Source organism: Oncorhynchus clarkii, chromosome 23, assembly GCF_045791955.1.
Source record: "Oncorhynchus clarkii lewisi isolate Uvic-CL-2024 chromosome 23, UVic_Ocla_1.0, whole genome shotgun sequence".
Classification (NCBI taxonomy): domain Eukaryota; kingdom Metazoa; phylum Chordata; class Actinopteri; order Salmoniformes; family Salmonidae; genus Oncorhynchus; species Oncorhynchus clarkii.
In genome coordinates this window covers 42,937,501-42,961,504 of record NC_092169.1, presented here as the reverse complement: position 1 = coordinate 42,961,504, position 24,004 = coordinate 42,937,501, and the positions used below count along the sequence as shown (strand labels likewise).

The 24,004-nt window shown below is 49.2% G+C and overlaps 1 protein-coding gene across 1 annotated transcript in view; it reads left to right on the top strand.

The window, feature by feature from the left end:
- Nucleotides 1-24,004, top strand: part of LOC139381399 (protein TANC2-like) — a 197,753-nt gene that overhangs the window by 75,624 nt on the left and 98,125 nt on the right. The window contains exon 2 of the mRNA XM_071124899.1: nt 16,289-16,437. Coding sequence (XP_070981000.1) covers nt 16,289-16,437 — 149 coding nt within the window. The remainder of the gene's footprint in view (nt 1-16,288; nt 16,438-24,004) is intronic.

The window sequence follows — 24,004 nt, the reverse complement described above, 5'->3', positions numbered from 1 at the left end:
CCCCTGTGATGGTGGATTTTAGGTGCTCCCTGTGATGGTGGATGTTAGGAGCTCCCTGTTATGGTGGATGTTAGGAGCTCCCTGTGATGGTGGATGTTAGGAGCCCCCTGTGATGGTGGATGTTAGGAGCTCCCTGTGATGGTGGAGCCCCCTGTGATGGTGGATGTTAGGAGCTCCCTGTGATGGTGGATGTTAGGAGCCCCCTGTGATGGTGGATGTTAGGAGCTCCCTGTGATGGTGGATTTTAGGAGCCCCCTGTGATGGTGGATGTTAGGAGCCCCCTGTGATGGTGGATGTTAGGAGCCCACTGTGATGGTGGATTTTAGGTGCTCCCTGTGATGGTGGAGCCCCCTGTGATGGTGGATGTTAGGAGCTCCCTGTGATGGTGGATGTTAGGAGCCCCCTGTGATGGTGGATGTTAGGAGCCCCCTGTGATGGTGGAAGTTAGGAGCCGCCAGGGATGGTGGATGTTAGGAGCTCCCTGTGATGGTGGATGTTAGGAGCCCCCTGTTATGGTGGATGTTAGGAGCCCCCTGTGATGGTGGATGTTTGGAGCCCCCTGTTATGGTGGATATTAGGAGCCCCCTGTGATGGTGGATGTTAGGAGCTCCCTGTGATGGTGGAGCCCCCTGTGATGGTGGATTTTAGGTGCTCCCTGTGATGGTGGATGTTAGGAGCTCCCTGTTATGGTGGATGTTAGGAGCTCCCTGTGATGGTGGATGTTAGGAGCCCCCTGTGATGGTGGATGTTATGAGCTCCCTGTGATGGTGGAGCCCCCTGTGATGGTGGATGTTAGGAGCTCCCTGTGATGCTGGATGTTAGGAGCCCCCTGTGATGTTGGATGTTAGGAGCTCCCTGTGATGGTGGATTTTAGGAGCCCCCTGTGATGGTGGAGCCCCCTGTGATGGTGGATGTTAGGAGCTCCCTGTGATGGTGGATGTTAGGAGCCGCCAGGGATGGTGGATGTTAGGAGCTCCCTGTGATGGTGGATGTTAGGAGCCCCCTGTTATGGTGATGTTAGGAGCCACCTGTGATGGTGGATGTTAGGAGCCCCCTGTGATTGTGGACGTTAGGAGCCCCCTGTGGTGGTGGATGTTAGAAGTCCCTGTGATGGTGGATGTTAGGAGCCCCCTGTTATGGTGGATGTTAGGAGCCCCCTGTGATGGTGGACGTTAGGAGCCCCCTATGATGGTGGATTTTAGGTGCTCCCTGTGATGGTGGATGTTAGGAGCTCCCTGTTATGGTGGATGTTAGGAGCTCCCTGTGATGGTGGACGTTAGGATCCCCCTGTGATGGTGGATGTTAGGTGCTCCCTGTGATGGTGGAGCCCCCTGTGATGGTGGATGTTATGAGCTCCCTGTGATGGTGGGTGTTAGGAGCCCCCTGTGATGGTGGATGTTAGGAGCTCCCTGTGATGGTGGATTTTAGGAGCCCCCTGTGATGGTGGATGTTAGGAGCCCCCTGTCATGGTGGACGTTAGGAGCTCCCTGTGATGGTGGATGTTAGGAGCTCCCTGTGATGGTGGAGCCCCCTGTGATGGTGGATGTTAGGAGCTCCCTGTGATGGTGGATATTAGGAGCCCCCTGTGATGGTGGATATTAGGAGCTCCCTGTAATGGTGGATGTTAGGACCTCCCTGTAATGGTGGATGTTAGGAGCTCCCTGTAATGGTGGATGTTAGGATCCCCCTGTGATGGTGGATGTTAGGAGCCCCCTGTGATTGTGGACGTTAGGAGCCCCCTGTGATGGTGGATGTTAGGAGCCCCCTGTGATGGTGGATTTTAGGAGCCCCCTGTGATGGTGGATTTTAGGTGCTCCCTGTGATGGTGGATGTTAGGAGCTCCCTGTTATGGTCGATGTTAGGAGCTCCCTGTGATGGTGGATGTTAGGAGCCCCCTGTGATGGTGGATGTTAGGAGCTCCCTGTGATGGTGGAGCCCCCTGTGATGGTGGATGTTAGGAGCTCCCTCTGATGGTGGATGTTAGGAGCCCCCTGTGATGGTGGATGTTAGGAGCTCCCTGTGATGGTGGATTTTAGGAGCCCCCTGTGATGGTGGATGTTAGGAGCCCCCTGTGATGGTGGATGTTAGGAGCCCCCTGTGATGGTGGATTTTAGGTGCTCCCTGTGATGGTGGAGCCCCCTGTGATGGTGGATGTTAGGAGCTCCCTGTGATGGTGGATGTTAGGACCCCCCTGTGATGGTGGATATTAGGAGCCCCCTGTGATGGTGGAAGTTAGGAGCCGCCAGGGATGGTGGATGTTAGGAGCTCCCTGTGATGGTGGATGTTAGGAGCCCCCTGTTATGGTGGATGTTAGGAGCCCCCTGTGATGGTGGATGTTAGGAGCCCCCTGTTATGGTGGATGTTAGGAGCCCCCTGTGATGGTGGATGTTAGGAGCTCCCTGTGATGGTGGAGCCCCCTGGGATGGTGGATTTTAGGTGCTCCCTGTGATGGTGGATGTTAGGAGCTCCCTGTTATGGTGGATGTTAGGAGCTCCCTGTGATGGTGGATGTTAGGAGCCCCCTGTGATGGTGGATGTTAGGAGCTCCCTGTGATGGTGGAGCCCCCTGTGATGGTGGATGTTAGGAGCTCCCTGTGATGGTGGATGTTAGGAGCCCCCTGTGATGTTGGATGTTAGGAGCTCCCTGTGATGGTGGATTTTAGGAGCCCCCTGTGATGGTGGAGCCCCCTGTGATGGTGGATGTTAGGAGCTCCCTGTGATGGTGGATGTTAGGAGCCCCCTGTGATGGTGGATGTTAGGAGCTCCCTGTGATGGTGGATTTTAGGAGCCAACTGTGATGGTGGATGTTAGGAGCCCCCTGTGATGGTGGATGTTAGGAGCTCCCTGTGATGGTGGATTTTAAGAGCCCCCTGTGATGGTTGATGTTAGAAGCTCCCTGTGATGGTGGATGTTAGGAGCCCCCTGTGATGGTGGATTTTAGGTGCTCCCTGTGATGGTGGAGCCCCCTGTGATGGTGGTGGTTAGGAGCTCCCTGTGATGGTGGATTTTATGAGCCCCCTGTGATGGTGGATGTTAGGAGCCCCCTGTGATGGTGGATGTTAGGAAACCCCTGTGATGGTGGACGTTAGTTGTCCCCTGTGATGGTGGACGTTAGGAGCTCCCTGTGATGGTGAATGTTAGGAGCCCCCTGTGATGGTGGAAGTTAGGAACCCCATGTGATGGTGGACGTTAGTAGCCCCCTGTGATCGTGGACGTTAGGAGCTCCCTGTGATGGTGGACGTTAGGAGCTCCCTGTGATGGTGGATGTTAGGAGCTCCCTGTGATGGTGGATGTTAGGAGCTCCCTGTGATGGTGGATGTTAGGAACCCCCTGTGATGGTGGATGTTAGGAGCTCCCTTTGATGTTGATTGTTAGGAGCCCCATGTGATGGTTGACGTTAGGAGCTCCCTGTGATGGTGGATGTTAGGAGCTCCCTGTGATGGTGAATGTTAGGAGCCCGCTGTGATGGTCGACGTTAGGAGCTCCCTGTGATGGTGGATGTTAGGAGCTCCCTGTGATGGTGGATGTTAGGAACCCCCTGTGATGGTGGATGTTTGGAGGTCCCTGTGATGGTGAATGTTAGGAACCCCATGTGATGGTGGATGTTAGGAACCCCATGTGATGGTGGATGTTAGGAGCCCCCTGTGATGATGGATGTTAGGAGCCCCCTGTGATGGTGGACGTTAGGAGCCCCCTGTGATGATTGATGTTAGGAGCCCCCTGTGATGGTGTATGTTAGGAGCTCCCTCTAATGGTGGAGCCCCATGTGATGGTTGACGTTAGGAGCCCCCTGTGATGGTGGATGTTAGGAACCCCCTGTGATGGTGGACGTTAGGAGCCCCCTGTGATGGTGGACGTTAGGAGCCCCCTGTGATGATGGATGTTAGGAGCCCCCGGTGATGGTGGATGTTAGGAGCTCCCTGTAATGGAGGAGCCCCCTGTGATGGTGGACGTTAGGAGCACCCTGTGATCGTGGATGTTAGGAGCCCCCTGTGATGGTGGATGTTAGGAGCCCCATGTAATGGTGGAGCTCCCTGTGATGGTGGATGTTAGGAGCTCCCTCTGATGGTAGACGTAGGAACTCCCTGTGATAGTGGATGCTAGGAACCCCCTGTGATGGTGGAAGTTAGGAACCCCATGTGATGTTGGACATTAGTAGCCCCCTGTGATGGTGGACGTTAGGAGCTCCCTGTGATGGTGAACGTTAGGAGCTCCCTGTGATGGTGGATGTTAGGAGCTCCCTGTGATGGTGGATGTTAGGAGCTCCCTGTGATGGTGGACGTTAGGAACCCCCTGTGATGGTGGATGTTAGGAGCTCCCTTTGATTTTGAATGTTAGGAGCCCCATGTGATGGTGGACGTTAGGAGCTCCCTGTGATGGTGGATGTTAGGAACCCCCTGTGATGGTGGACGTTAGTAGACCACTGTGATGGTGGACGTTAGGAGAACTCTGTGATGGTGGACGTTAGGAGCTCCCTGTGATGGTGGATGTTAGGAGCTCCCTGTGATGGTGGACTTTAGGAACCCCCTGTGATGGTGGATGTTAGGAGCTCCCTTTGATGTTGAATGTTAGGAGCCCCATGTGATGGTGGACGTTAGGAGCTCCCTGTGATGGTGGATGTTAGGAACCCCCTGTGATGGTGGACGTTAGTAGACCCCTGTGATGGTGGACGTTAGGAGCTCCCTGTGATGGTGGACGTTAGGAGCTCCCTGTGATGGTTGATGATAGGAGCTCCCTGTGATGGTGGATGCTAGGAGCTCCCTGTGATGGTGGATGTTAGGAGCTCCCTGTGATGGTTGATGTTAGGAGCTCCCTGTGATGGTGGAGCCCCCTGTGATGGTGGATGTTAGGAGCTCCCTGTCATGGTGGATGTTAGAAGCTCCCTGTGATGGTGAATGTTAGGAGCTCCCTGTGATGGTGGATGTTAGGAAACCCCTGTGATGGTGGACGTTAGTTGTCCCCTGTGATGGTGGATGTTAGGAACCCCATGTGATGGTGGACGTTAGGAGCTCCCTGTGATAGTGGATGTTAGGAAACCCCTGTGATGGTGGACGTTAGTTGTCCCCTGTGATGGTGGACGTTAGGAGCTCCCTGTGATGGTGAATGTTAGGAGCCCCCTGTGATGGTGGAAGTTAGGAACCCCATGTGATGGTGGACGTTAGCAGCCCCCTGTGATGGTGGACGTTAGGAGCTCCCTGTGATGGTGGACGTTAGGAGCTCCCTGTGATGGTGGATGTTAGGAGCTCCCTGTGATGGTGGATGTTAGGAGCTCCCTGTGATGGTGGATGTTAGGAACCCCCTGTGATGGTGGATGTTAGGAGCTCCCTTTGATGTTGAATGTTAGGAGCCCCATGTGATGGTGGACGTTAGGAGCTCCCTGTGATGGTGGATGTTAGAAACCCCCTGTGATGGTGGACGTTAGTAGACCCCTGTGATGGTGGACGTTAGGAGCTCCCTGTGATGTTGGACGTTAGGAGCTCACTGTGATGGTTGATGTTAGGAGCTCCCTGTGATGGTTGATGCTAGGAGCTCCCTGTGATGGTGGATGCTAGGAGCTCCCTGTGATGGTGGATGCTAGGAGCTCCCTGTGATGGTGGATGTTAGGAGCTCCCTGTGATGGTGGACGTTAGGAGCTCCCTGTGTTGGTGGATGTTAGGAACCCCCTGTGATGGTGGACGTTAGTAGACCCCTGTGATGGTGGATGTTAGGAGCTCCCTGTGATGGTGGATTTTAGGAGCTTCCTGTGATGGTGGATGTTAGGAGCTCCCTGTGATGGTGGACGTTAGGAACCCCCTGTGATGGTGGATGTTAGGAGCTCCCTTTGATGTTGAATGTTAGGAGCCCCATGTGATGGAGGACGTTAGGAGCTCCCTGTGATGGTGGATGTTAGGAACCCCCTGTGATGGTGGACGTTAGGAGCTCCCTGTGATGGTGGATGTTAGGAGCCCCCTGTGATGGTGGAAGTTAGGAACCCCATGTGATGGTGGACGTTAGGAGCTCCCTTTGATGTTGAATGTTAGGAGCCCCATGTGATGGTGGAAGTTAGGAGCTCCCTGTGATGGTGGATGTTAGGAACCCCCTGTGATAGTGGACGTTAGGAGCTCCCTGTGATGGTGGACGTTAGGAGCTCCCTGTGATGGTGGATGTTAGGAGCTCCCTGTGATGGTGGATGCTAGGAGCTCCCTGTGATGGTGGATGTTAGGAGCTCCCTGTGATGTTTGATGTTAGGAGCTCCCTGTGATGGTGGAGCTCCCTGTGATGGTGGATGTTAGGAGCTCCCTGTGATGGTGGATGTTAGGAACCCCCTGTGATGGTGGATGTTAGGAGCTCCCTTTGATGTTGAATGTTAGGAGCCCCATGTGATGGTGGACGTTAGGAGCTCCCTGTGATGGTGGATGTTAGAAACCCCCTGTAATGGTGGACGTTAGTAGACCCCTGTGATGGTGGACGTTAGGAGCTCCCTGTGATGTTGGACGTTAGGAGCTCCCTGTGATGGTTGATGTTAGGAGCTCCCTGTGATGGTTGATGCTAGGAGCTCCCTGTGATGGTGGATGCTAGGAGCTCCCTGTGATGGTGGATGTTAGGAGCTCCCTGTGATGGTGGACGTTAGGAGCTCCCTGTGATGGTTGATGTTAGGAGCTCCCTGTGATGGTTGATGCTAGGAGCTCCCTGTGATGGTGGACGTTAGGAGCTCCCTGTGATGTTGGACGTTAGGAGCTCCCTGTGATGGTTGATGCTAGGAGCTCCCTGTGATGGTGGATGCTAGGAGCTCCCTGTGATGGTGGATGTTAGGAGCTCCCTGTGATGGTGGACGTTAGGAGCTCCCTGTGATGGTGGATGTTAGGAACCCCCTGTGATGGTGGACGTTAGTAGACCCCTGTGATGGTGGATGTTAGGAGCTCCCTGTGATGGTGGATTTTAGGAGCTTCTTGTGATGGTGGATGTTAGGAGCTCCCTGTGATGGTGGACGTTAGGAACCCCCTGTGATGGTGGATGTTAGGAGCTCCCTGTGATGGTGGATGTTAGGAGCTCCCTGTGATGGTGGATGTTAGGAGCTCCCTGTGATGGTGGACTTTAGGAACCCCCTGTGATGGTGGATGTTAGGAGCTCCCTTTGATGTTGAATGTTAGGAGCCCCATGTGATGGTGGACGTTAGGAGCTCCCTGTGATGGTGGATGTTAGGAACCCCCTGTGATGGTGGACGTTAGGAGCTCCCTGTGATGGTGGACGTTAGGAGCTCCCTGTGATGGTGGATGTTAGGAGCTCCCTGTGATGGTGGATGCTAGGAGCTCCCTGTGATGGTGGATGTTAGGAGCTCCCTTTGATGTTGAATGTTAGGAGCCCCATGTGATGGTGGACGTTAGGAGCTCCCTGTGATGGTGGATGTTAGGAACCCCCTGTGATGGTGGACGTTAGTAGACCCCTGTGATGGTGGACGTTAGGAGCTCCCTGTGATGGTGGACGTTAGGAGCTCCCTGTGATGGTGGATGTTAGGAGCTCCCTGTGATGGTGGACTTTAGGAACCCCCTGTGATGGTGGATGTTAGGAGCTCCCTTTGATGTTGAATGTTAGGAGCCCCATGTGATGGTGGACGTTAGGAGCTCCCTGTGATGGTGGATGTTAGGAACCCCCTGTGATGGTGGACGTTAGGAGCTCCCTGTGATGGTGGACGTTAGGAGCTCCCTGTGATGGTGGATGTTAGGAGCTCCCTGTGATGGTGGATGCTAGGAGCTCCCTGTGATGGTGGATGTTAGGAGCTCCCTGTGATGGTGGATGCTAGGAGCTCCCTGTGATGGTGGATGTTAGGAGCTCCCTGTGATGGTGGACGTTAGGAGCTCCCTGTGATGTTGGATGTTAGGAGCTCCCTGTGATGGTGGATGTTAGGAGCTCCCTGTGATGGTGGATGTTAGGAACCCCCTGTGATGGTGGATGTTAGGAGCTCCCTTTGATGTTGAATGTTAGGAGCCCCATGTGATGGTGGACGTTAGGAGCTCCCTGTGATGGTGGATGTTAGAAACCCCCTGTGATGGTGGACGTTAGTAGACCCCTGTGATGGTGGACGTTAGGAGCTCCCTGTGATGTTGGACGTTAGGAGCTCCCTGTGATGGTTGATGTTAGGAGCTCCCTGTGATGGTTGATGCTAGGAGCTCCCTGTGATGGTGGATGCTAGGAGCTCCCTGTGATGGTGGATGCTAGGAGCTCCCTGTGATGGTGGATGTTAGGAGCTCCCTGTGATGGTGGACGTAAGGAGCTCCCTGTGATGGTGGATGTTAGGAACCCCCTGTGATGGTGGACGTTAGTAGACCCCTGTGATGGTGGATGTTAGGAGCTCCCTGTGATGGTGGATTTTAGGAGCTTCCTGTGATGGTGGATGTTAGGAGCTCCCTGTGATGGTGGACGTTAGGAACCCCCTGTGATGGTGGATGTTAGGAGCTCCCTTTGATGTTGAATGTTAGGAGCCCCATGTGATGGAGGACGTTAGGAGCTCCCTGTGATGGTGGATGTTAGGAACCCCCTGTGATGGTGGACGTTAGGAGCTCCCTGTGATGGTGAATGTTAGGAGCCCCCTGTGATGGTGGAAGTTAGGAACCCCATGTGATGGTGGACGTTAGGAGCTCCCTTTGATGTTGAATGTTAGGAGCCCCATGTGATGGTGGACGTTAGGAGCTCCCTGTGATGGTGGATGTTAGGAACCCCCTGTGATAGTGGACGTTAGGAGCTCCCTGTGATGGTGGACGTTAGGAGCTCCCTGTGATGGTGGATGTTAGGAGCTCCCTGTGATGGTGGATGCTAGGAGCTCCCTGTGATGGTGGATGTTAGGAGCTCCCTGTGATGTTTGATGTTAGGAGCTCCCTGTGATGGTGGAGCTCCCTGTGATGGTGGATGTTAGGAGCTCCCTGTGATGGTGGATGTTAGGAGCTCCCTGTGATGGTGGATGTTAGGAACCCCCTGTGATGGTGGATGTTAGGAGCTCCCTTTGATGTTGAATGTTAGGAGCCCCATGTGATGGTGGACGTTAGGAGCTCCCTGTGATGGTGGATGTTAGAAACCCCCTGTGATGGTGGACGTTAGTAGACCCCTGTGATGGTGGACGTTAGGAGCTCCCTGTGATGTTGGACGTTAGGAGCTCCCTGTGATGGTTGATGTTAGGAGCTCCCTGTGATGGTTGATGCTAGGAGCTCCCTGTGATGGTGGATGCTAGGAGCTCCCTGTGATGGTGGATGTTAGGAGCTCCCTGTGATGGTGGACGTTAGGAGCTCCCTGTGATGGTGGATGTTAGGAACCCCCTGTGATGGTGGATGTTAGGAGCTCCCTTTGATGTTGAATGTTAGGAGCCCCATGTGATGGTGGACGTTAGGAGCTCCCTGTGATGGTGGATGTTAGGAACCCCCTGTGATGGTGGACGTTAGGAGCTCCCTGTGATGGTGGACGTTAGGAGCTCCCTGTGATGGTGGATGTTAGGAGCTCCCTGTGATGGTGGATGCTAGGAGCTCCCTGTGATGGTGGATGTTAGGAGCTCCCTTTGATGTTGAATGTTAGGAGCCCCATGTGATGGTGGACGTTAGGAGCTCCCTGTGATGGTGGATGTTAGGAACCCCCTGTGATGGTGGACGTTAGTAGACCCCTGTGATGGTGGACGTTAGGAGCTCCCTGTGATGGTGGATGTTAGGAGCTCCCTGTGATGGTGGATGTTAGGAGCTCCCTGTGATGGTGGACTTTAGGAACCCCCTGTGATGGTGGATGTTAGGAGCTCCCTTTGATGTTGAATGTTAGGAGCCCCATGTGATGGTGGACGTTAGGAGCTCCCTGTGATGGTGGATGTTAGGAACCCCCTGTGATGGTGGACGTTAGGAGCTCCCTGTGATGGTGGACGTTAGGAGCTCCCTGTGATGGTGGATGTTAGGAGCTCCCTGTGATGGTGGATGCTAGGAGCTCCCTGTGATGGTGGATGTTAGGAGCTCCCTGTGATGGTTGATGTTAGGAGCTCCCTGTGATGGTGGAGCCCCCTGTGAGGTTGGATGTTAGGAGCTCCCTGTGATGGTGGATGTTAGGAGCTCCCTGTGATGGTGGATGTTAGGAGCTCCCTGTGATGGTGGATGTTAGGAAACCCCTGTGATGGTGGACGTTAGTTGTCCCCTGTGATGGTGGATGTTAGGAACCCCATGTGATGGTGGACGTTAGGAGCTCCCTGTGATAGTGGATGTTAGGAAACCCCTGTGTTAGTGGACGTTAGTTGTCCCCTGTGATGGTGGACGTTAGGAGCCCCCTGTGATGGTGAATGTTAGGAGCCCCCTGTGATGGTGGAAGTTAGGAACCCCATGTGATGGTGGACGTTAGCAGCCCCTGTGATGGTGGACGTTAGGAGCTCCCTGTGATGGTGGACGTTAGGAGCTCCCTGTGATGGTGGATGTTAGGAGCTCCCTGTGATGGTGGATGTTAGGAGCTCCCTGTGATGGTGGATGTTAGGAACCCCCTGTGATGGTGGATGTTAGGAGCTCCCTTTGACGTTGAATTTTAGGAGCCCCATGTGATGGTGGACGTTAGGAGCTCCCTGTGATGGTGGATGTTAGAAACCCCCTGTGATGGTGGACGTTAGTAGACCCCAGTGATGGTGGACGTTAGGAGCTCCCTGTGATGTTGGACGTTAGGAGCTCCCTGTGATGGTTGATGTTAGGAGCTCCCTGTGATGGTTGATGCTAGGAGCTCCCTGTGATGGTGGATGCTAGGAGCTCCCTGTGATGGTGGATGTTAGAAACCCCCTGTGATGGTGGACGTTAGTAGACCCCAGTGATGGTGGACGTTAGGAGCTCCCTGTGATGTTGGACGTTAGGAGCTCCCTGTGATGGTTGATGTTAGGAGCTCCCTGTGATGGTTGATGCTAGGAGCTCCCTGTGATGGTGGATGCTAGGAGCTCCCTGTGATGGTGGATGTTAGGAGCTCCCTGTGATGGTGGATTTTAGGAGCTTCCTGTGATGGTGGCTGTTAGGAGCTCCCTGTGATGGTGGACGTTAGGAACCCCCTGTGATGGTGGATGTTAGGAGCTCCCTTTGATGTTGATTGTTAGGAGCCCCATGTGATGGAGGACGTTAGGAGCTCCCTGTGATGGTGGATGCTAGGAACCCCCTGTGATGGTGGACGTTAGGAGCTCCCTGTGATGGTGAATGTTAGGAGCCCCCTGTGATGGTGGAAGTTAGGAACCCCATGTGATGGTGGACGTTAGCAGCCCCCTGTGATGGTGGACGTTAGGAGCTCCCTGTGATGGTGGACGTTAGGAGCTCCCTTTGATGTTGAATGTTAGGAGCCCCATGTGATGGTGGACGTTAGGTTCTCCCTGTGATGGTGGATGTTAGGAACCCCCTGTGATGGTGGACGTTAGGAGCTCCCTGTGATGGTGGACGTTAGGAGCTCCCTGTGATGGTGGATGTTAGGAGCTCCCTGTGATGGTGGATGCTAGGAGCTCCCTGTGATGGTGGATGTTAGGAGCTCCCTGTGATGGTTGATGTTAGGAGCTCCCTGTGATGGTGGAGCCCCCTGTGATGGTGGATGTCAGGAGCTCCCTGTCATGGTGGATGTTAGGAGCTCCCTGTGATGGTGGATGTTAGGAGCTCCCTGTGATGGTGGATGTTAGGAAACCCCTGTGATGGTGGATGTTAGTTGTCCCCTGTGATGGTGGATGTTAGGAACCCCATGTGATGGTGGACGTTAGGAGCTCCCCGTGATAGTGGATGTTAGGAAACCCCTGTGATGGTGGACGTTTGGTTGTCCCCTGTGATGGTGGACGTTAGGAGCTCCCTGTGATGGTGAATGTTAGGAGCCCCCTGTGATGGTGGAAGTTAGGAACCCCATGTGATGGTGGACGTTAGTAGCCCCCTGTGATGGTGGACGTTAGGAGCTCCCTTTGATGTTGAATGTTAGGAGCCCCATGTGATGGTGGATGTTAGGAGCTCCCTGTGATGGTGGATTTTAGGAACCCCCTGTGATGGTGGACGTTAGTAGACCCCTGTGATGGTGGACGTTAGGAGCTCCCTGTGATGGTGGATGTTAGGAACCCCCTGTGATGGTGGACGTTAGTAGACCCGTGTGATGGTGGATGTTAGGAGGTCCCTGTGATGGTGGATTTTAGGAGCTTCCTGTGATGGTGGATGTTAGGAGCTCCCTGTGATGGTGGACGTTAGGAACCCCCTGTGATGGTGGATGTTAGGAGCTCCCTTTGATGTTGAATGTTAGGAGCCCCATGTGATGGAGGACGTTAGGAGCTCCCTGTGATGGTGGATGTTAGGAACCCCCTGTGATGGTGGACGTTAGGAGCTCCCTGTGATGGTGAATGTTAGGAGCCCCCTGTGATGGTGGAAGTTAGGAACCCCATGTGATGGTGGACGTTAGCAGCCCCCTGTGATGGTGGACGTTAGGAGCTCCCTGTGATGGTGGACGTTAGGAGCTCCCTTTGATGTTGAATGTTAGGAGCCCCATGTGATGGTGGACGTTAGGAGCTCCCTGTGATGGTGGATGTTAGGAACCCCCTGTGATGGTGGACGTTAGTAGACCCCTGTGATGGTGGACGTTAGGAGCTCCCTGTGATGGTGGACGTTAGGAGCTCCCTGTGATGGTGGATGTTAGGAGCTCCCTGTGATGGTCGATGTTAGGAGCTCCCTGTGATGGTGGATGTTAGGAGCTCCCTGTGATGGTGGATGTTAGGAGCTCCCTGTGATGGTGGATGTTAGGAGCTCCCTGTGATGGTCGATGTTAGGAGCTCCCTGTGATGGTGGAAGTTAGGAACCCCATGTGATGGTGGACGTTAGTAGCCCCCTGTGATGGTGGACGTTAGGAGCTCCCTTTGATGTTGAATGTTAGGAGCCCCATGTGATGGTGGACGTTAGGAGCTCCCTGTGATGGTGGATGTTAGGAACCCCCTGTGATGGTGGATGTTAGGAGACCCCTGTGATGGTGGACGTTAGGAGCTCCCTGTGATGGTGGATGTTAGGAACCCCCTGTGATGGTGGACGTTAGTAGACCCCTGTGATGGTGGATGTTAGGAGCTCCCTGTGATGGTGGATGTTAGGAACGCCCTGTGATGGTGGACGTTAGTAGACCCCTGTGATGGTGGACGTTAGGAGCTCCCTGTGATGGTGGACGTTAGGAGCTCCCTGTGATGGTGGATGTTAGGAGCTCCCTGTGATGGTCGATGTTAGGAGCTCCCTGTGATGGTGGATGTTAGGAGCTCCCTGTGATGGTGGATGTTAGGAGCTCCCTGTGATGGTGGATGTTAGGAGCTCCCTGTGATGGTCGATGTTAGGAGCTCCCTGTGATGGTGGATGTTAGGAGCTCCCTGTGATGGTGGATGTTAGGAGCTCCCTGTGATGGTGGATGTTAGGAGCTCCCTGTGATGGTGGATGTTAGGAGCTCCCTGTGATGGTGGATGTTAGGAGCTCCCTGTGATGGTCGATGTTAGGAGCTCCCTGTGATGGTGGATGTTAGGAGCTCCCTGTGATGGTGGATGTTAGGAGCTCCCTGTGATGGTGGATGTTAGGAGCTCCCTGTGATGGTGGATGTTAGGAGCTCCCTGTGATGGTGGATGTTAGGAGCTCCCTGTGATGGTAGATGTTAGGTTCCTCCCTGTTTCAGCCCGTTTGCTTCCATTCGGTTCCTTTTGAAAACACCCAAAGAAACCAGTCTGTCTAATCTCTCTCACTACTATTTAGTTGAACACATCACCCTCTGTCAGCTGTCTTTCTTTGACATTCCCACGTCCACATCTAACACCCTTAACCCACACACAGCAGAGAGAAACCAGCTCTTCAGGTGTGATCAACACGTTACTTAGCAACACCCCGCCCATAACAAAGTAGTCCACCAGCGGCAGCATCAGGTATCAGTGTAACAATAACATCCTGGTGACGAAACCAGAGCAGGATCTAGAGACATATTAGTAATGATGACAGTGAAACCTCCAGCATTGCTAGAAGTGTCCTCGTTTCTGTCATCCTATTACAGTAGTTTCAGAGGATATTCAGACCCTCTCCAATATACTGTACATGTGTACATACTGTATCCTACATACTGCTCTCTCTCTCTCTGTCTCTCTCTCTCTCTCTCTCTCTCTCTCTCTCTCTCTGTCTCAATCTCTCTCTCTCAATCTCCTCTGTCTCAATCTCTCTCAATCTCTCTCTTTCTCTCTCTCTCTCTCTCTCTCTCTCTCTCTCTCTCTCTCTCTCTCTCTCTCTCTCTCTCTCTCTCTCTCTCAACCGCTCCACACATTTCTTGTGAACAAACTATAGTTTTGGCAAGTCGGTTAGGACATCTACTTTGTGCATGACATAGGTAATTTTTCCCACAATTGTTTACAGACAGATTATTTCACTTATAATTCATTGTGTCACAAATCCAGTGGGTCAGAAGTTTACATACACTAAGTTGACTGTGCATTTAAACATCTTGGAAACTTCCCAAAAATTATGTCATTCTGATAGGATAATTGACATCATTTGACTCAATTGGAGGTGTACCTGTGGATGTATTTCAAGGCCTACCTTCAAACTCAGTGCCTCTTTGCTTGACATCATGGGAAAATCAAAAGAAATCAGCCAAGACCTCAGAAAAAAAATGTTGACCTCCAAAAGTCTGGTTCATCCTTGGGATCAATTTCCAAATGCCTGAAGGTACCACGTTCATCTGTACAAACAATAGTACGCAAGTATAAACACCATGGGACAACGCAGCCGTCATACCACTCAGGAAGGAGACGTGTTCAGTACTTTGGTGCGAAAAGTGCAAATCAATCCCAGAACAACAGCAAAGGACATTGTGAAGATGCTGGAGGAAGCAGGTACATAACCTGAAAGGCCGCTCAGCAAGGAAGAAGCCACTGCTCCAAAACTGCCCTAAAAAGCCAGCCTACGGTTTGCAACTGCACATGGGGACAAAGATTTTACTTTTTGGAGAAATGTCCTCTGGTCTGATGAAACAAAAATAGGACTGTTTGGCCATAATGACCACCATTATGTTTGGAGGAAAAAGGGGGAGGCTTGCAAGCCGAAGAACACCATCCCAACCGTGAAGCACGTGGGTGGCAGCATCATGTTGTGGGGGGGATTTGCTGCAGGAGGGACTGGTGAACTTCACAAAATAGATGGCATCGTGAGGGAGGGAAAATTGTGTGTCCAGTTCAGTCTCAATCTCAAGAGAGTTTACCTCTGATGCACAGCTCTGCTCTCAGGAGTAGTTCAGGTATTGAGTCTCTTTTCTCTACCCTACTCGACCCCACCCTACTCTACCCTACTCTACTGTACCCCACACTACTGTACTCAACTCTACTGTACCCTATGCTACTCTACTCTACTGTACCCTACTGTACTCTGCCCTACTCTATCCTACTCTACTCCACTGTACTCTACAAAACTTTACTCTACCCTACTCTACTGTACTCAACCCTACCCTACTCTACTGCATCCTACTTTACCTTACTCTACTCTACCCTACTGTACCCTACTGTACTCTACCCTACTGTACCCTACTGTACTCCACTGTACTCTACCCAACTTTACTCTACTCTACCTACTCTACTGCGCTCAACCCTTCCCTACTCTACTCTACTGTACTCTACCCTACCCTACTCTTCCTTACTCTACTCTATCCTACTGTACCCAACTCTACTCTACTCTACCCTACCCTACTCTACCCTACCCTACCCTACTCTACCCTACCCCACCCGACTTCACCCAACTCAGTTTCAACCCTACCTTACTCAGTTTCTACCCTACCCTACTCTACTCTACCCTACTTGGTTTCAACCCTACCCTACTCTAGTCTACCCTACTCGGTTTCAACCTTACCCTACTCGGTTTCTACTCTACTCTACCCTACTCGGTTTCTACTCTACTCTACTCTACCCTACTCGGTTTCTACCCTACTCTACTTTATGCCTTCTCCCATTTGTGTTCTCCTTTAGTTTTAGTTTTTGTGATTAGTATTGATTTAGTATTTAAAAAATGTTGGGTTGGGACTTGAACACGTAAAGGACATTTATCCATCAGTTTACTGCATGGTTGCCTTGTGAATCTTGTCATTTTCATGTGCTCCTTCTCTGGTCAAGTTTCTTTCCAAGGTGTGGTTGCCTTCCAGGTAAAGCCAGTTGGTTTACTTTGTTTTATACACACTCACAAACATACTCCTTCTCTCTCTCTTTCTGTCTCTCTCTCTTCCTCCTTCTCCCTCTCTCCCCCCCCCTCTCTCTTCATTCATTCCCCTCTATCTCTCTGGCTCTCTCCCTCTCTCCTTCTCTCTGTCTATAGGGGAGTCAAGAAGGGAGCTGGGCCCTCCTCCTTCGGTGGATGAGGCAGCCAACACATTGATGACGCGCCTGGGCTTCCTGTTGGGAGACAAAACTAGTGAGGGGCCAGACAGAGAACATTACAGCATGGATGAACCAGACAATAGACAGGTGTGTGTGTGTGGCCATTCCACAATGCTAACCCCTCTCTACTACTGCTATCACTGAGGAAATGGTGCTGGGGAGGAAAAATGTCTCTCCATATTCGTGATATCTTGAGATTCCGTTCAGTGTTCAACTATTTCTGATCCCAATTGGGAAAGACACATTTTAAATTTTTGTAATTTTTGTATTTAACCTTTATTTAACTAGGCAAGTAAGTTAAGAACAAATTCTTATTTACAATGACAGCCTACCACTGCAAAACTCTTTGTGCACCACCCTATGGGACTCCCAATCACGGTCAGATGTGATCCAGCCAGGATTTGTAGTGTCCCCTCTTGCACAGAGATGCAGTGCCTTAGACCACTGCACCACTCAGGAGCCCAGACATACCTGGGATGTGATGACTTCCCTTTACCTGACAGCTTGATGAGCTTCTTGTTTACAGCCTGTTGCTATACATCTCTGTAAGCCAGGTCCACAAATAAAAAGAAACTCCCAATTTGTCAGTTTCTCCAAGCATAAACTCTTCTGCCCTAATTAGGCCATTATATAACAACGTTTCTAGATGATTTATTCCGCTCGGCACATCAAAACAGTCATCGTCCGTTAATATATTCCGCTACTTTAGTGTGCTGATAACCAGCAGGTTGACTAAGCCTCATATTTCTCTCACCTCTGACTGAACCTCGGCTGCTAAATAGTTTTTAGATATATACATGTACAGTGCCTTCAGAAAGTATTCACACCCCTTTAGTTTTTACACATTTTGTTGTGGGATTAAAATGGATTTAATTGTAATTCCTTGTCAACGATCTACACAAAATACTCTGTCAGAAAAATACTCTATCAGAAAAATGGTTGTTTATACACCTTGTGGGTGGGGGCAATGGTTAAAAAAAATGGGACAAGACTAGGATTTTGTAGTTGAATTCCTCATTATACAGTATTTAAGAATATATTACTATGTTGCCAAAAAAGTTCAAGACTGTTATTGTTTCCCTTCAATAAAATGCAATCAAAACTACTTTCTGCACATTTCTGCTACTTTCTTAGTGCTATCTATTGCTAAAAAAAAATATTTTTAGACCTATGCAGTACCTTTAGCAATAATAATTAAATTAAAACTCTACTTTAGTAAAGAAAACAATTATGACAGGTCTGTTGTAATAAAAACGAGTGGTGTCCACTGATTAAATGTACTCTTTCTGCATTGTGAAGAGGGAAAACCCAGATATTCACAAAGTGTGTGATGAATGACAGGTTGTTTTTTCATGCAAAATAGATTTGGGGTGTAAAATTCAATTAAGCTGCTTTATTTTAGGGGTTTAGTGAAGGCGGGTCATTTTTTACCCTTAGGACAAGGGGAGTATACAGAATATTAAATCAAAACTGTATCTAGGCCACTCAGGAACATTCAATGTTGTATTGGTAAGAAACTACAGTGTAGATTAGGCCTTGTGTTTTTGATTATTGTCCTGCTGTCCTGTGTCTGTTGGAAAGCAGACTTTCATCTAGGATGTTGCCTGTGCTTAGCTCTATTCCGTTTCTTTTATCATAAAAAACTTGCCGATGACAAGCATACCCATAATATATACCACCATGCTTGACAATATAAAGAGTGGTACTCAGTGATCAAATCAAAATCAAATCAAATCACATTTATTTATATCGCCCTTCGTACATCAGCTGATATCTCAAAGTGCTGTACAGAAACCCAGCCTAAAACCCCAAACAGCAAGCAATGCAGGTGTAGAAGCACGGTAGCTAGGAAAAACTCCCTAGAAAGGCCAAAACCTAGGAAGAAACCTAGAGAGGAACCAGGCTATGTGGGGTGGCCAGTCCTCTGCTGGCTGTGCCGGTTGGAGATTATAACAGAACATGGCAAAGATGTTCAAATGTTCATAAATGACCAGCATGGTCAAATAATAATAATCACAGGCAGAACAGTTGAAACTGGAGCAGCAGCACGGCCAGGTGGACTGGGGACAGCAAGGAGTCATCATGCCAGGTAGTCCTGAGGCATGGTCCTAGGGCTCAGGTCCTCCGAGAGAGAGAGAGAGAGAGAAAGAAAGAGAGAATTAGAGAGAGCATAATTAAATTCACACAGGACACCGGATAGGACAGGAGAAGTACTCCAGATATAACAAACTGACCCTAGCTCCCCGACACATAAACGACTGCAGCATAAATACTGGAGGCTGAGACAGGAGGGGTTAGGAGACACTGTGGCCCCATCAGATGATACACCCAGACAGGGCCAAACAGGGAGGATATAACCCCACCCACTTTGCCAAAGCACAGCCCCCACACCACTAGAGGGATATCTTCAACCACCAACTTACCATCCTGAGACAAGGCCGAGTATAGCCCACAAAGATCTCTGCCACGGCACAACCCAAGGGGGGGCGTCAACCCAGACAGGAAGATCACATCAGTGACTCCACCCACTCAAGTGACGCACCCCTCATAGGGAGGGCACGAAAGAGCACCAGTAAGCCAGTGACTCAGCCCCTGTAATAGGTTTAGAGGCAGAGAATCCCAGTGGAAAGAGGGGAACCGGCCAGGCAGAGACTCAAGGGCGGTTTGTTGCTCCAGAGCCTTTCCGTTCACCTTCACACTCCTGGGCCAGACTATACTCAATCATATGACCCACTGAAGAGATGAGTCTTCAGTAAAGACTGAAAGGTTGAGACCGAATTTGCGTCTCTCACATGGGTAGGCAGACCATTCCATAAAAATTGAGCTCTATAGGAGAAAGCCCTGCCTCCAGGTGTTTGCTTAGAAATTCTAGGGACAATTAGTAGGCCTGCGTCTTGTGACCGTAGCGTACGTGTAGGTATGTACGGCAGGACCAAATCAGAGAGATAGGTAGGAGCAAGCCCATGTAATGCTTTGTAGGTTAGCAGTAAAACCTTGAAATCATCCCTTGCCTTAACAGGAAGCCAGTGTAGGTAGGCTAGCACTGGAGTAATATGATATTTTTTTTTGGTTCTAGTCAGGATTCTAGCAGCCGTATTTAGCACTAATTGAAGTTTATTTAGTACTTTATCCGAGTAGCCGGAAAGTAGAGCATTGCAGTAGTCTAACCTAGAAGTAACAAAAGCATGTATTCATTTTTTTCTGCATCATTTTTGGACAGAAAGTTTCTGATTTTTGCAATGTTACGTAGATGGAAAAAAGCTGTCCTTAAAATAGTCTTTATATGTTCGTCAAAAGAGAGATCAGGGTCCAGAGTAACGCCGAGGTCCTTCGCAGTTTTATTTGAGACGACTGTACAACTATTACGATTAATTGTCAGATTCAACAGAAGATCTCTTTGATTCTTGGGACCTAGAACAAGCATCTCTGTTTTGTCTGAGTTTAAAAGTGGAATGTTTGCAGCCATCCACTTCCTTATGTCTGAAACACAGGCTTCTAGCAAGGGCAATTTTGGGGCTTCACCATGTTTAATTGAAATGTACAGCTGTGTGTCATCCACATAGCAGTTAAAGTTAACATTATGTTTTCGAATAACATCCCCAAGAGGTAAAATATATAGTGAAAACAATAGTGGTCCTAAAACGGAACCTTGAGGAACACCGAAATTTACAGTTGATTTGTCAGAGGACAAACCATTCACAGAGACAAACTGATATCTTTCCGACAGATAAGATCTAAACCAGGCCAGAACTTGTCCGTGTAGACCAATTTGGGTTTCCAATCTCTCCAAAAGAATGTGGTGATCGATGGTATCAAAAGCAGCACTAAGGTCTAGGAGCACAAGGACAGATGCAAAGCCTCGGTCTGAAGCCATTAAAAGGTCATTTACCACCTTCACAAGTGCAGTCTCAGTGCTATAATGGGGTCTAAAACCAGACTGAAGCATTTCGTATACATTGTTTGTCTTCAGGAAGGTAATGAGTTGCTGCGCAACAGCCTTTTTTTTATTTTGAGAGGAATGGAAGATTCGATATAGGCCGATTAGTTTTTTATATTTTCTGGGTCAAGGTTTGGCTTTTTCAAGAGAGGCTTTATTACTGCCACTTTTAGTGAGTTTGGTACACATCCGGTGGATAGAGAGCCGTTTATTATGTTCAACATAGGAGGGCCAAGCACAGGAAGCAGCTCTTTCAGTAGTTCAGTGAGTGTCTCTCTTGATCCTAGGTCCTGGCAGAGTTGTGCAGACTCAGGACAACTGAGCTTTGAAGGAATACGCAGATTTAAAGAGGAGTCCGTAATTTGCTTTCTAATAATCATGATCCTTTCCTCAAAGAAGTTCATGAATTTATTACTGCTGAAGTGAAAGCCATCCTCTCTTGGGGAATGCTGCTTTTTAGTTAGCTTTGCTACAGTATCAAAAAGGAATTTCGGATTGTTCTTATTTTCCTCAATTAAGTTGGAAAAATAGAATGATCGAGCAGCAGTAAGGGCTCTTCGATACTGCACGGTACTGTCTTTCCAAGCTAGTCGGAAGACTTCCAGTTTGGTGTGGCTCCATTTCCGTTCCAATTTTCTGGAAGCTTGCTTCAGAGGTCGCGTATTTTCTGTATACCAGGGAGCTAGTTTCTTATGAGAAATGTTTTTAGTTTTTAGGGGTGCAACTGCATCTAGGGTATTGCGCAAGGCTAAATTGAGTTCCTCAGTTAGGTGGTTAACTGATTTTCCTCTGACGTCCTTGGGTAGACAGAGGGAGTGTGGAAGGACATCAAGGAATCTTTGTGTTGTCTGTGAATTTATAGCACGACTTTTGATGTTCCTTGGTTGGGGTCAGAGCAGATTTTTTGTTGCAATTTCAAACGTTAAAAAATGGTGGTCCGATAGTCCAGGATTATGAGGAAAAACATGAAGATCCACAACATTTATTCCATGGGACAAAACTAGGTCCAGAGTATGACTGTGACAGTGAGTAGGTTCAGAGACATGTTGGACAAAACCCACTGAGTCGATAATGGCTCCGAAAGCCTTTTGGAGTGGGTCTGTGGACTTTTCCATGTGAATATTAAAGTCACCAAAGATTAGAATATTATCTGCTATGACTACAAGGTCCGATAGGAATTCAGGGAACTCAATGAGGCCCTGGAGGCCTGCAAACAGTAACTATAAAAGTGATTGAGTAGGCTGCATAGATTTCATGTCTAGAAGCTCAAAAGACGAAAACGTCATTTTTTTTGTTTGTAAATTGAAATTTGCTATCGTAAATGTTAGCAACACCTCCACCTTTGCGGGATGCACGGGGGATATGGTCACTAGTGTAGCCAGGAGGTGAGGCCTCATTTAACACAGTAAATTCATCAGGCTTAAGCCATGTTTCAGTCAGGCCAATCACATCAAGATTATGATCAGTGATTAGTTCATTGAAGTAAGGGATCTAACATTAAGTAGCCCTATTTTGAGATGTGAGGTATCATGATCTCTTTCAATAATGACAGGAATGGAGGAGGTCTTTATCCCAGTGAGATTGCTAAGGCGAACACTGCCATGTTTAGTTTTGCCCAATCTAGGTCGTGGCACAGACACGGTCTCAATGGGGATAACTGAGCTGACTACACTGACTGTGCTAGTGGCAGACTCCACTATGCTGGTTAACAGCCTGCTGCCTGGCCTGCACCCTATTTCATTGTGGAGCTAGAGGAGTCAGAGCCCTGTCTATGTTGGTAGATAAGATGAGAGCACCCCTCTAGCTAGGATGGAGTCCGTCACTCCTCAGCAGCTCAGGCTTGGTCCTGTTTGTGGGTGAGTCCCAGAAAGAGGGCCAATTATCTACAAATTCTATCTTTTGCGAGGGGCAGGAAACAGTTTTCAACCAGCGATTGAGTTGTGAGACTCTGCAGTAGAGCTCATCACTCCCCCTAACTGGGAGGGGGCCAGAGACAATTACTCGATGCCGACACATCTTTCTAGCTGATTTACACGCTGAAGCTATGTTGCGCTTGGTGACCTCTGACTGTTTCATCCTAACATCGTTGGTGCCGACGTAGATAACAATATCTCTATACTCTCTACACTCGCCAGTTTTAGCTTTAGCCAGCACCATCTTCAGATTAGCCTTAACGTCGTTAGCCCTGTCCCCTTGGAAACAGTGTATGATCACTGGATGATTCGTTTTAAGTCTAATACTGCGGGTAATGGAGTCGCCAATGACTAGAGTTTCTATTTGTCAGAGCTAATGGTGGGAAGCTTCGGCGTCTCAGACCCCGTAACGGGAGGAGTAGAGACAAGAGAAGGCTCGGCCTCTGACTCTGACTCGTTGCTTAATGGGGAAAACCGGTTGAAAGTTTCTGTCTGCTGAATGAGCGACACCGGTTGAGCATTCCTACAGCATTTCCCTCCAGAAACCATGAGAAAGTTGTCCGGCTGCGGGGACCGTGCGAGGGGATTTACACTAACGTTACTATCTGTACTTACTGGTGGCACAGACGCTGTTTCATCCTTTCCTACACTGAAATTACCCTTGCCTAACGATTGTGCCTGAAGCTGGGCTTGCAGCACAGCTATCCTCGCCGTAAGGCGATCGTTCTCCTGTATATTATGAGTACAGCGACTGCATTAGAAGGCATCATGTTAACCTGTTGCGACGAGCAAACCCGTATCCGGGATCCTATTTATAGCCTCAAGCTCATTACCATAATGCAACGTTAACTATTCATGAAAATCGCAAATGAAATGAAAATAAATATATTAGCTCTCAAGCTTAGCCTTTTGTTAACAACACTGTCATCTCAGATTTTCAAAATATGCTTTTGAACCATAGCTAAACAAGCATTTGTGTAAGAGTATTGATAGCTAGCATACCATTTAGCCTAGCATTCAGCATGCAACATTTTCACAAAAACAAGAAAAGCATTCAAATAAAAAATTTACCTTTGAAGAACTTCAAATGTTTTCAATGAGGAGACTCTCAGTTAGATAGCAAATGTTCAGTTTTTCCAAAAAGATTATTTGTGTAGGACAAATCGCTCCATTTTGTTCATCACATTTGGGTAAGAAAAAAAACGAAAATTCAGTCATTACAACGCAAACTTTTTTCCAAATTAACTCCATAATATTGACAGAAACATGGCAAACGTTGTTTAGAATCAATCCTCAAGGTGTTTTTCACATATCTATCGATGATAAATCATTCGTGGCAGTTGACTTTCTCCTCTGAAGAAAATTGAATGCGCATGGAGCTGGAGATTACCCAATAATTAACATTATCAGCCACCATCACTCCTGTGTCCCAATTTTTTTTTCACCTTTATTTAACCAGGTAGGCTAGTTGAGAACAAGTTCTCATTTGCAACTGCGACTTGGCCAAGATAAAGCGTAGCAATTCGACACATACAACAACACAGAGTTACACATGGAATAAACAAAACATACAGTCAATAATACAGTAGAAGAAAAGAAAACAAAAAGTATATATACAGTGAGTGCAAATTAAGGAAGTTAAGGAAATAAATAGGCCATGGTGGCGAAGTAATTACAATTTAGCAGTTAAACACTGGAATGGTAGATCGGTAGAAGATGAATGTGCAGGTAGAGATACTGGGGTGCAAAGGAGCTAAATAAATACCAGTATGAGGATGAGGTAGGTAGATAGATGGGCTGTTTA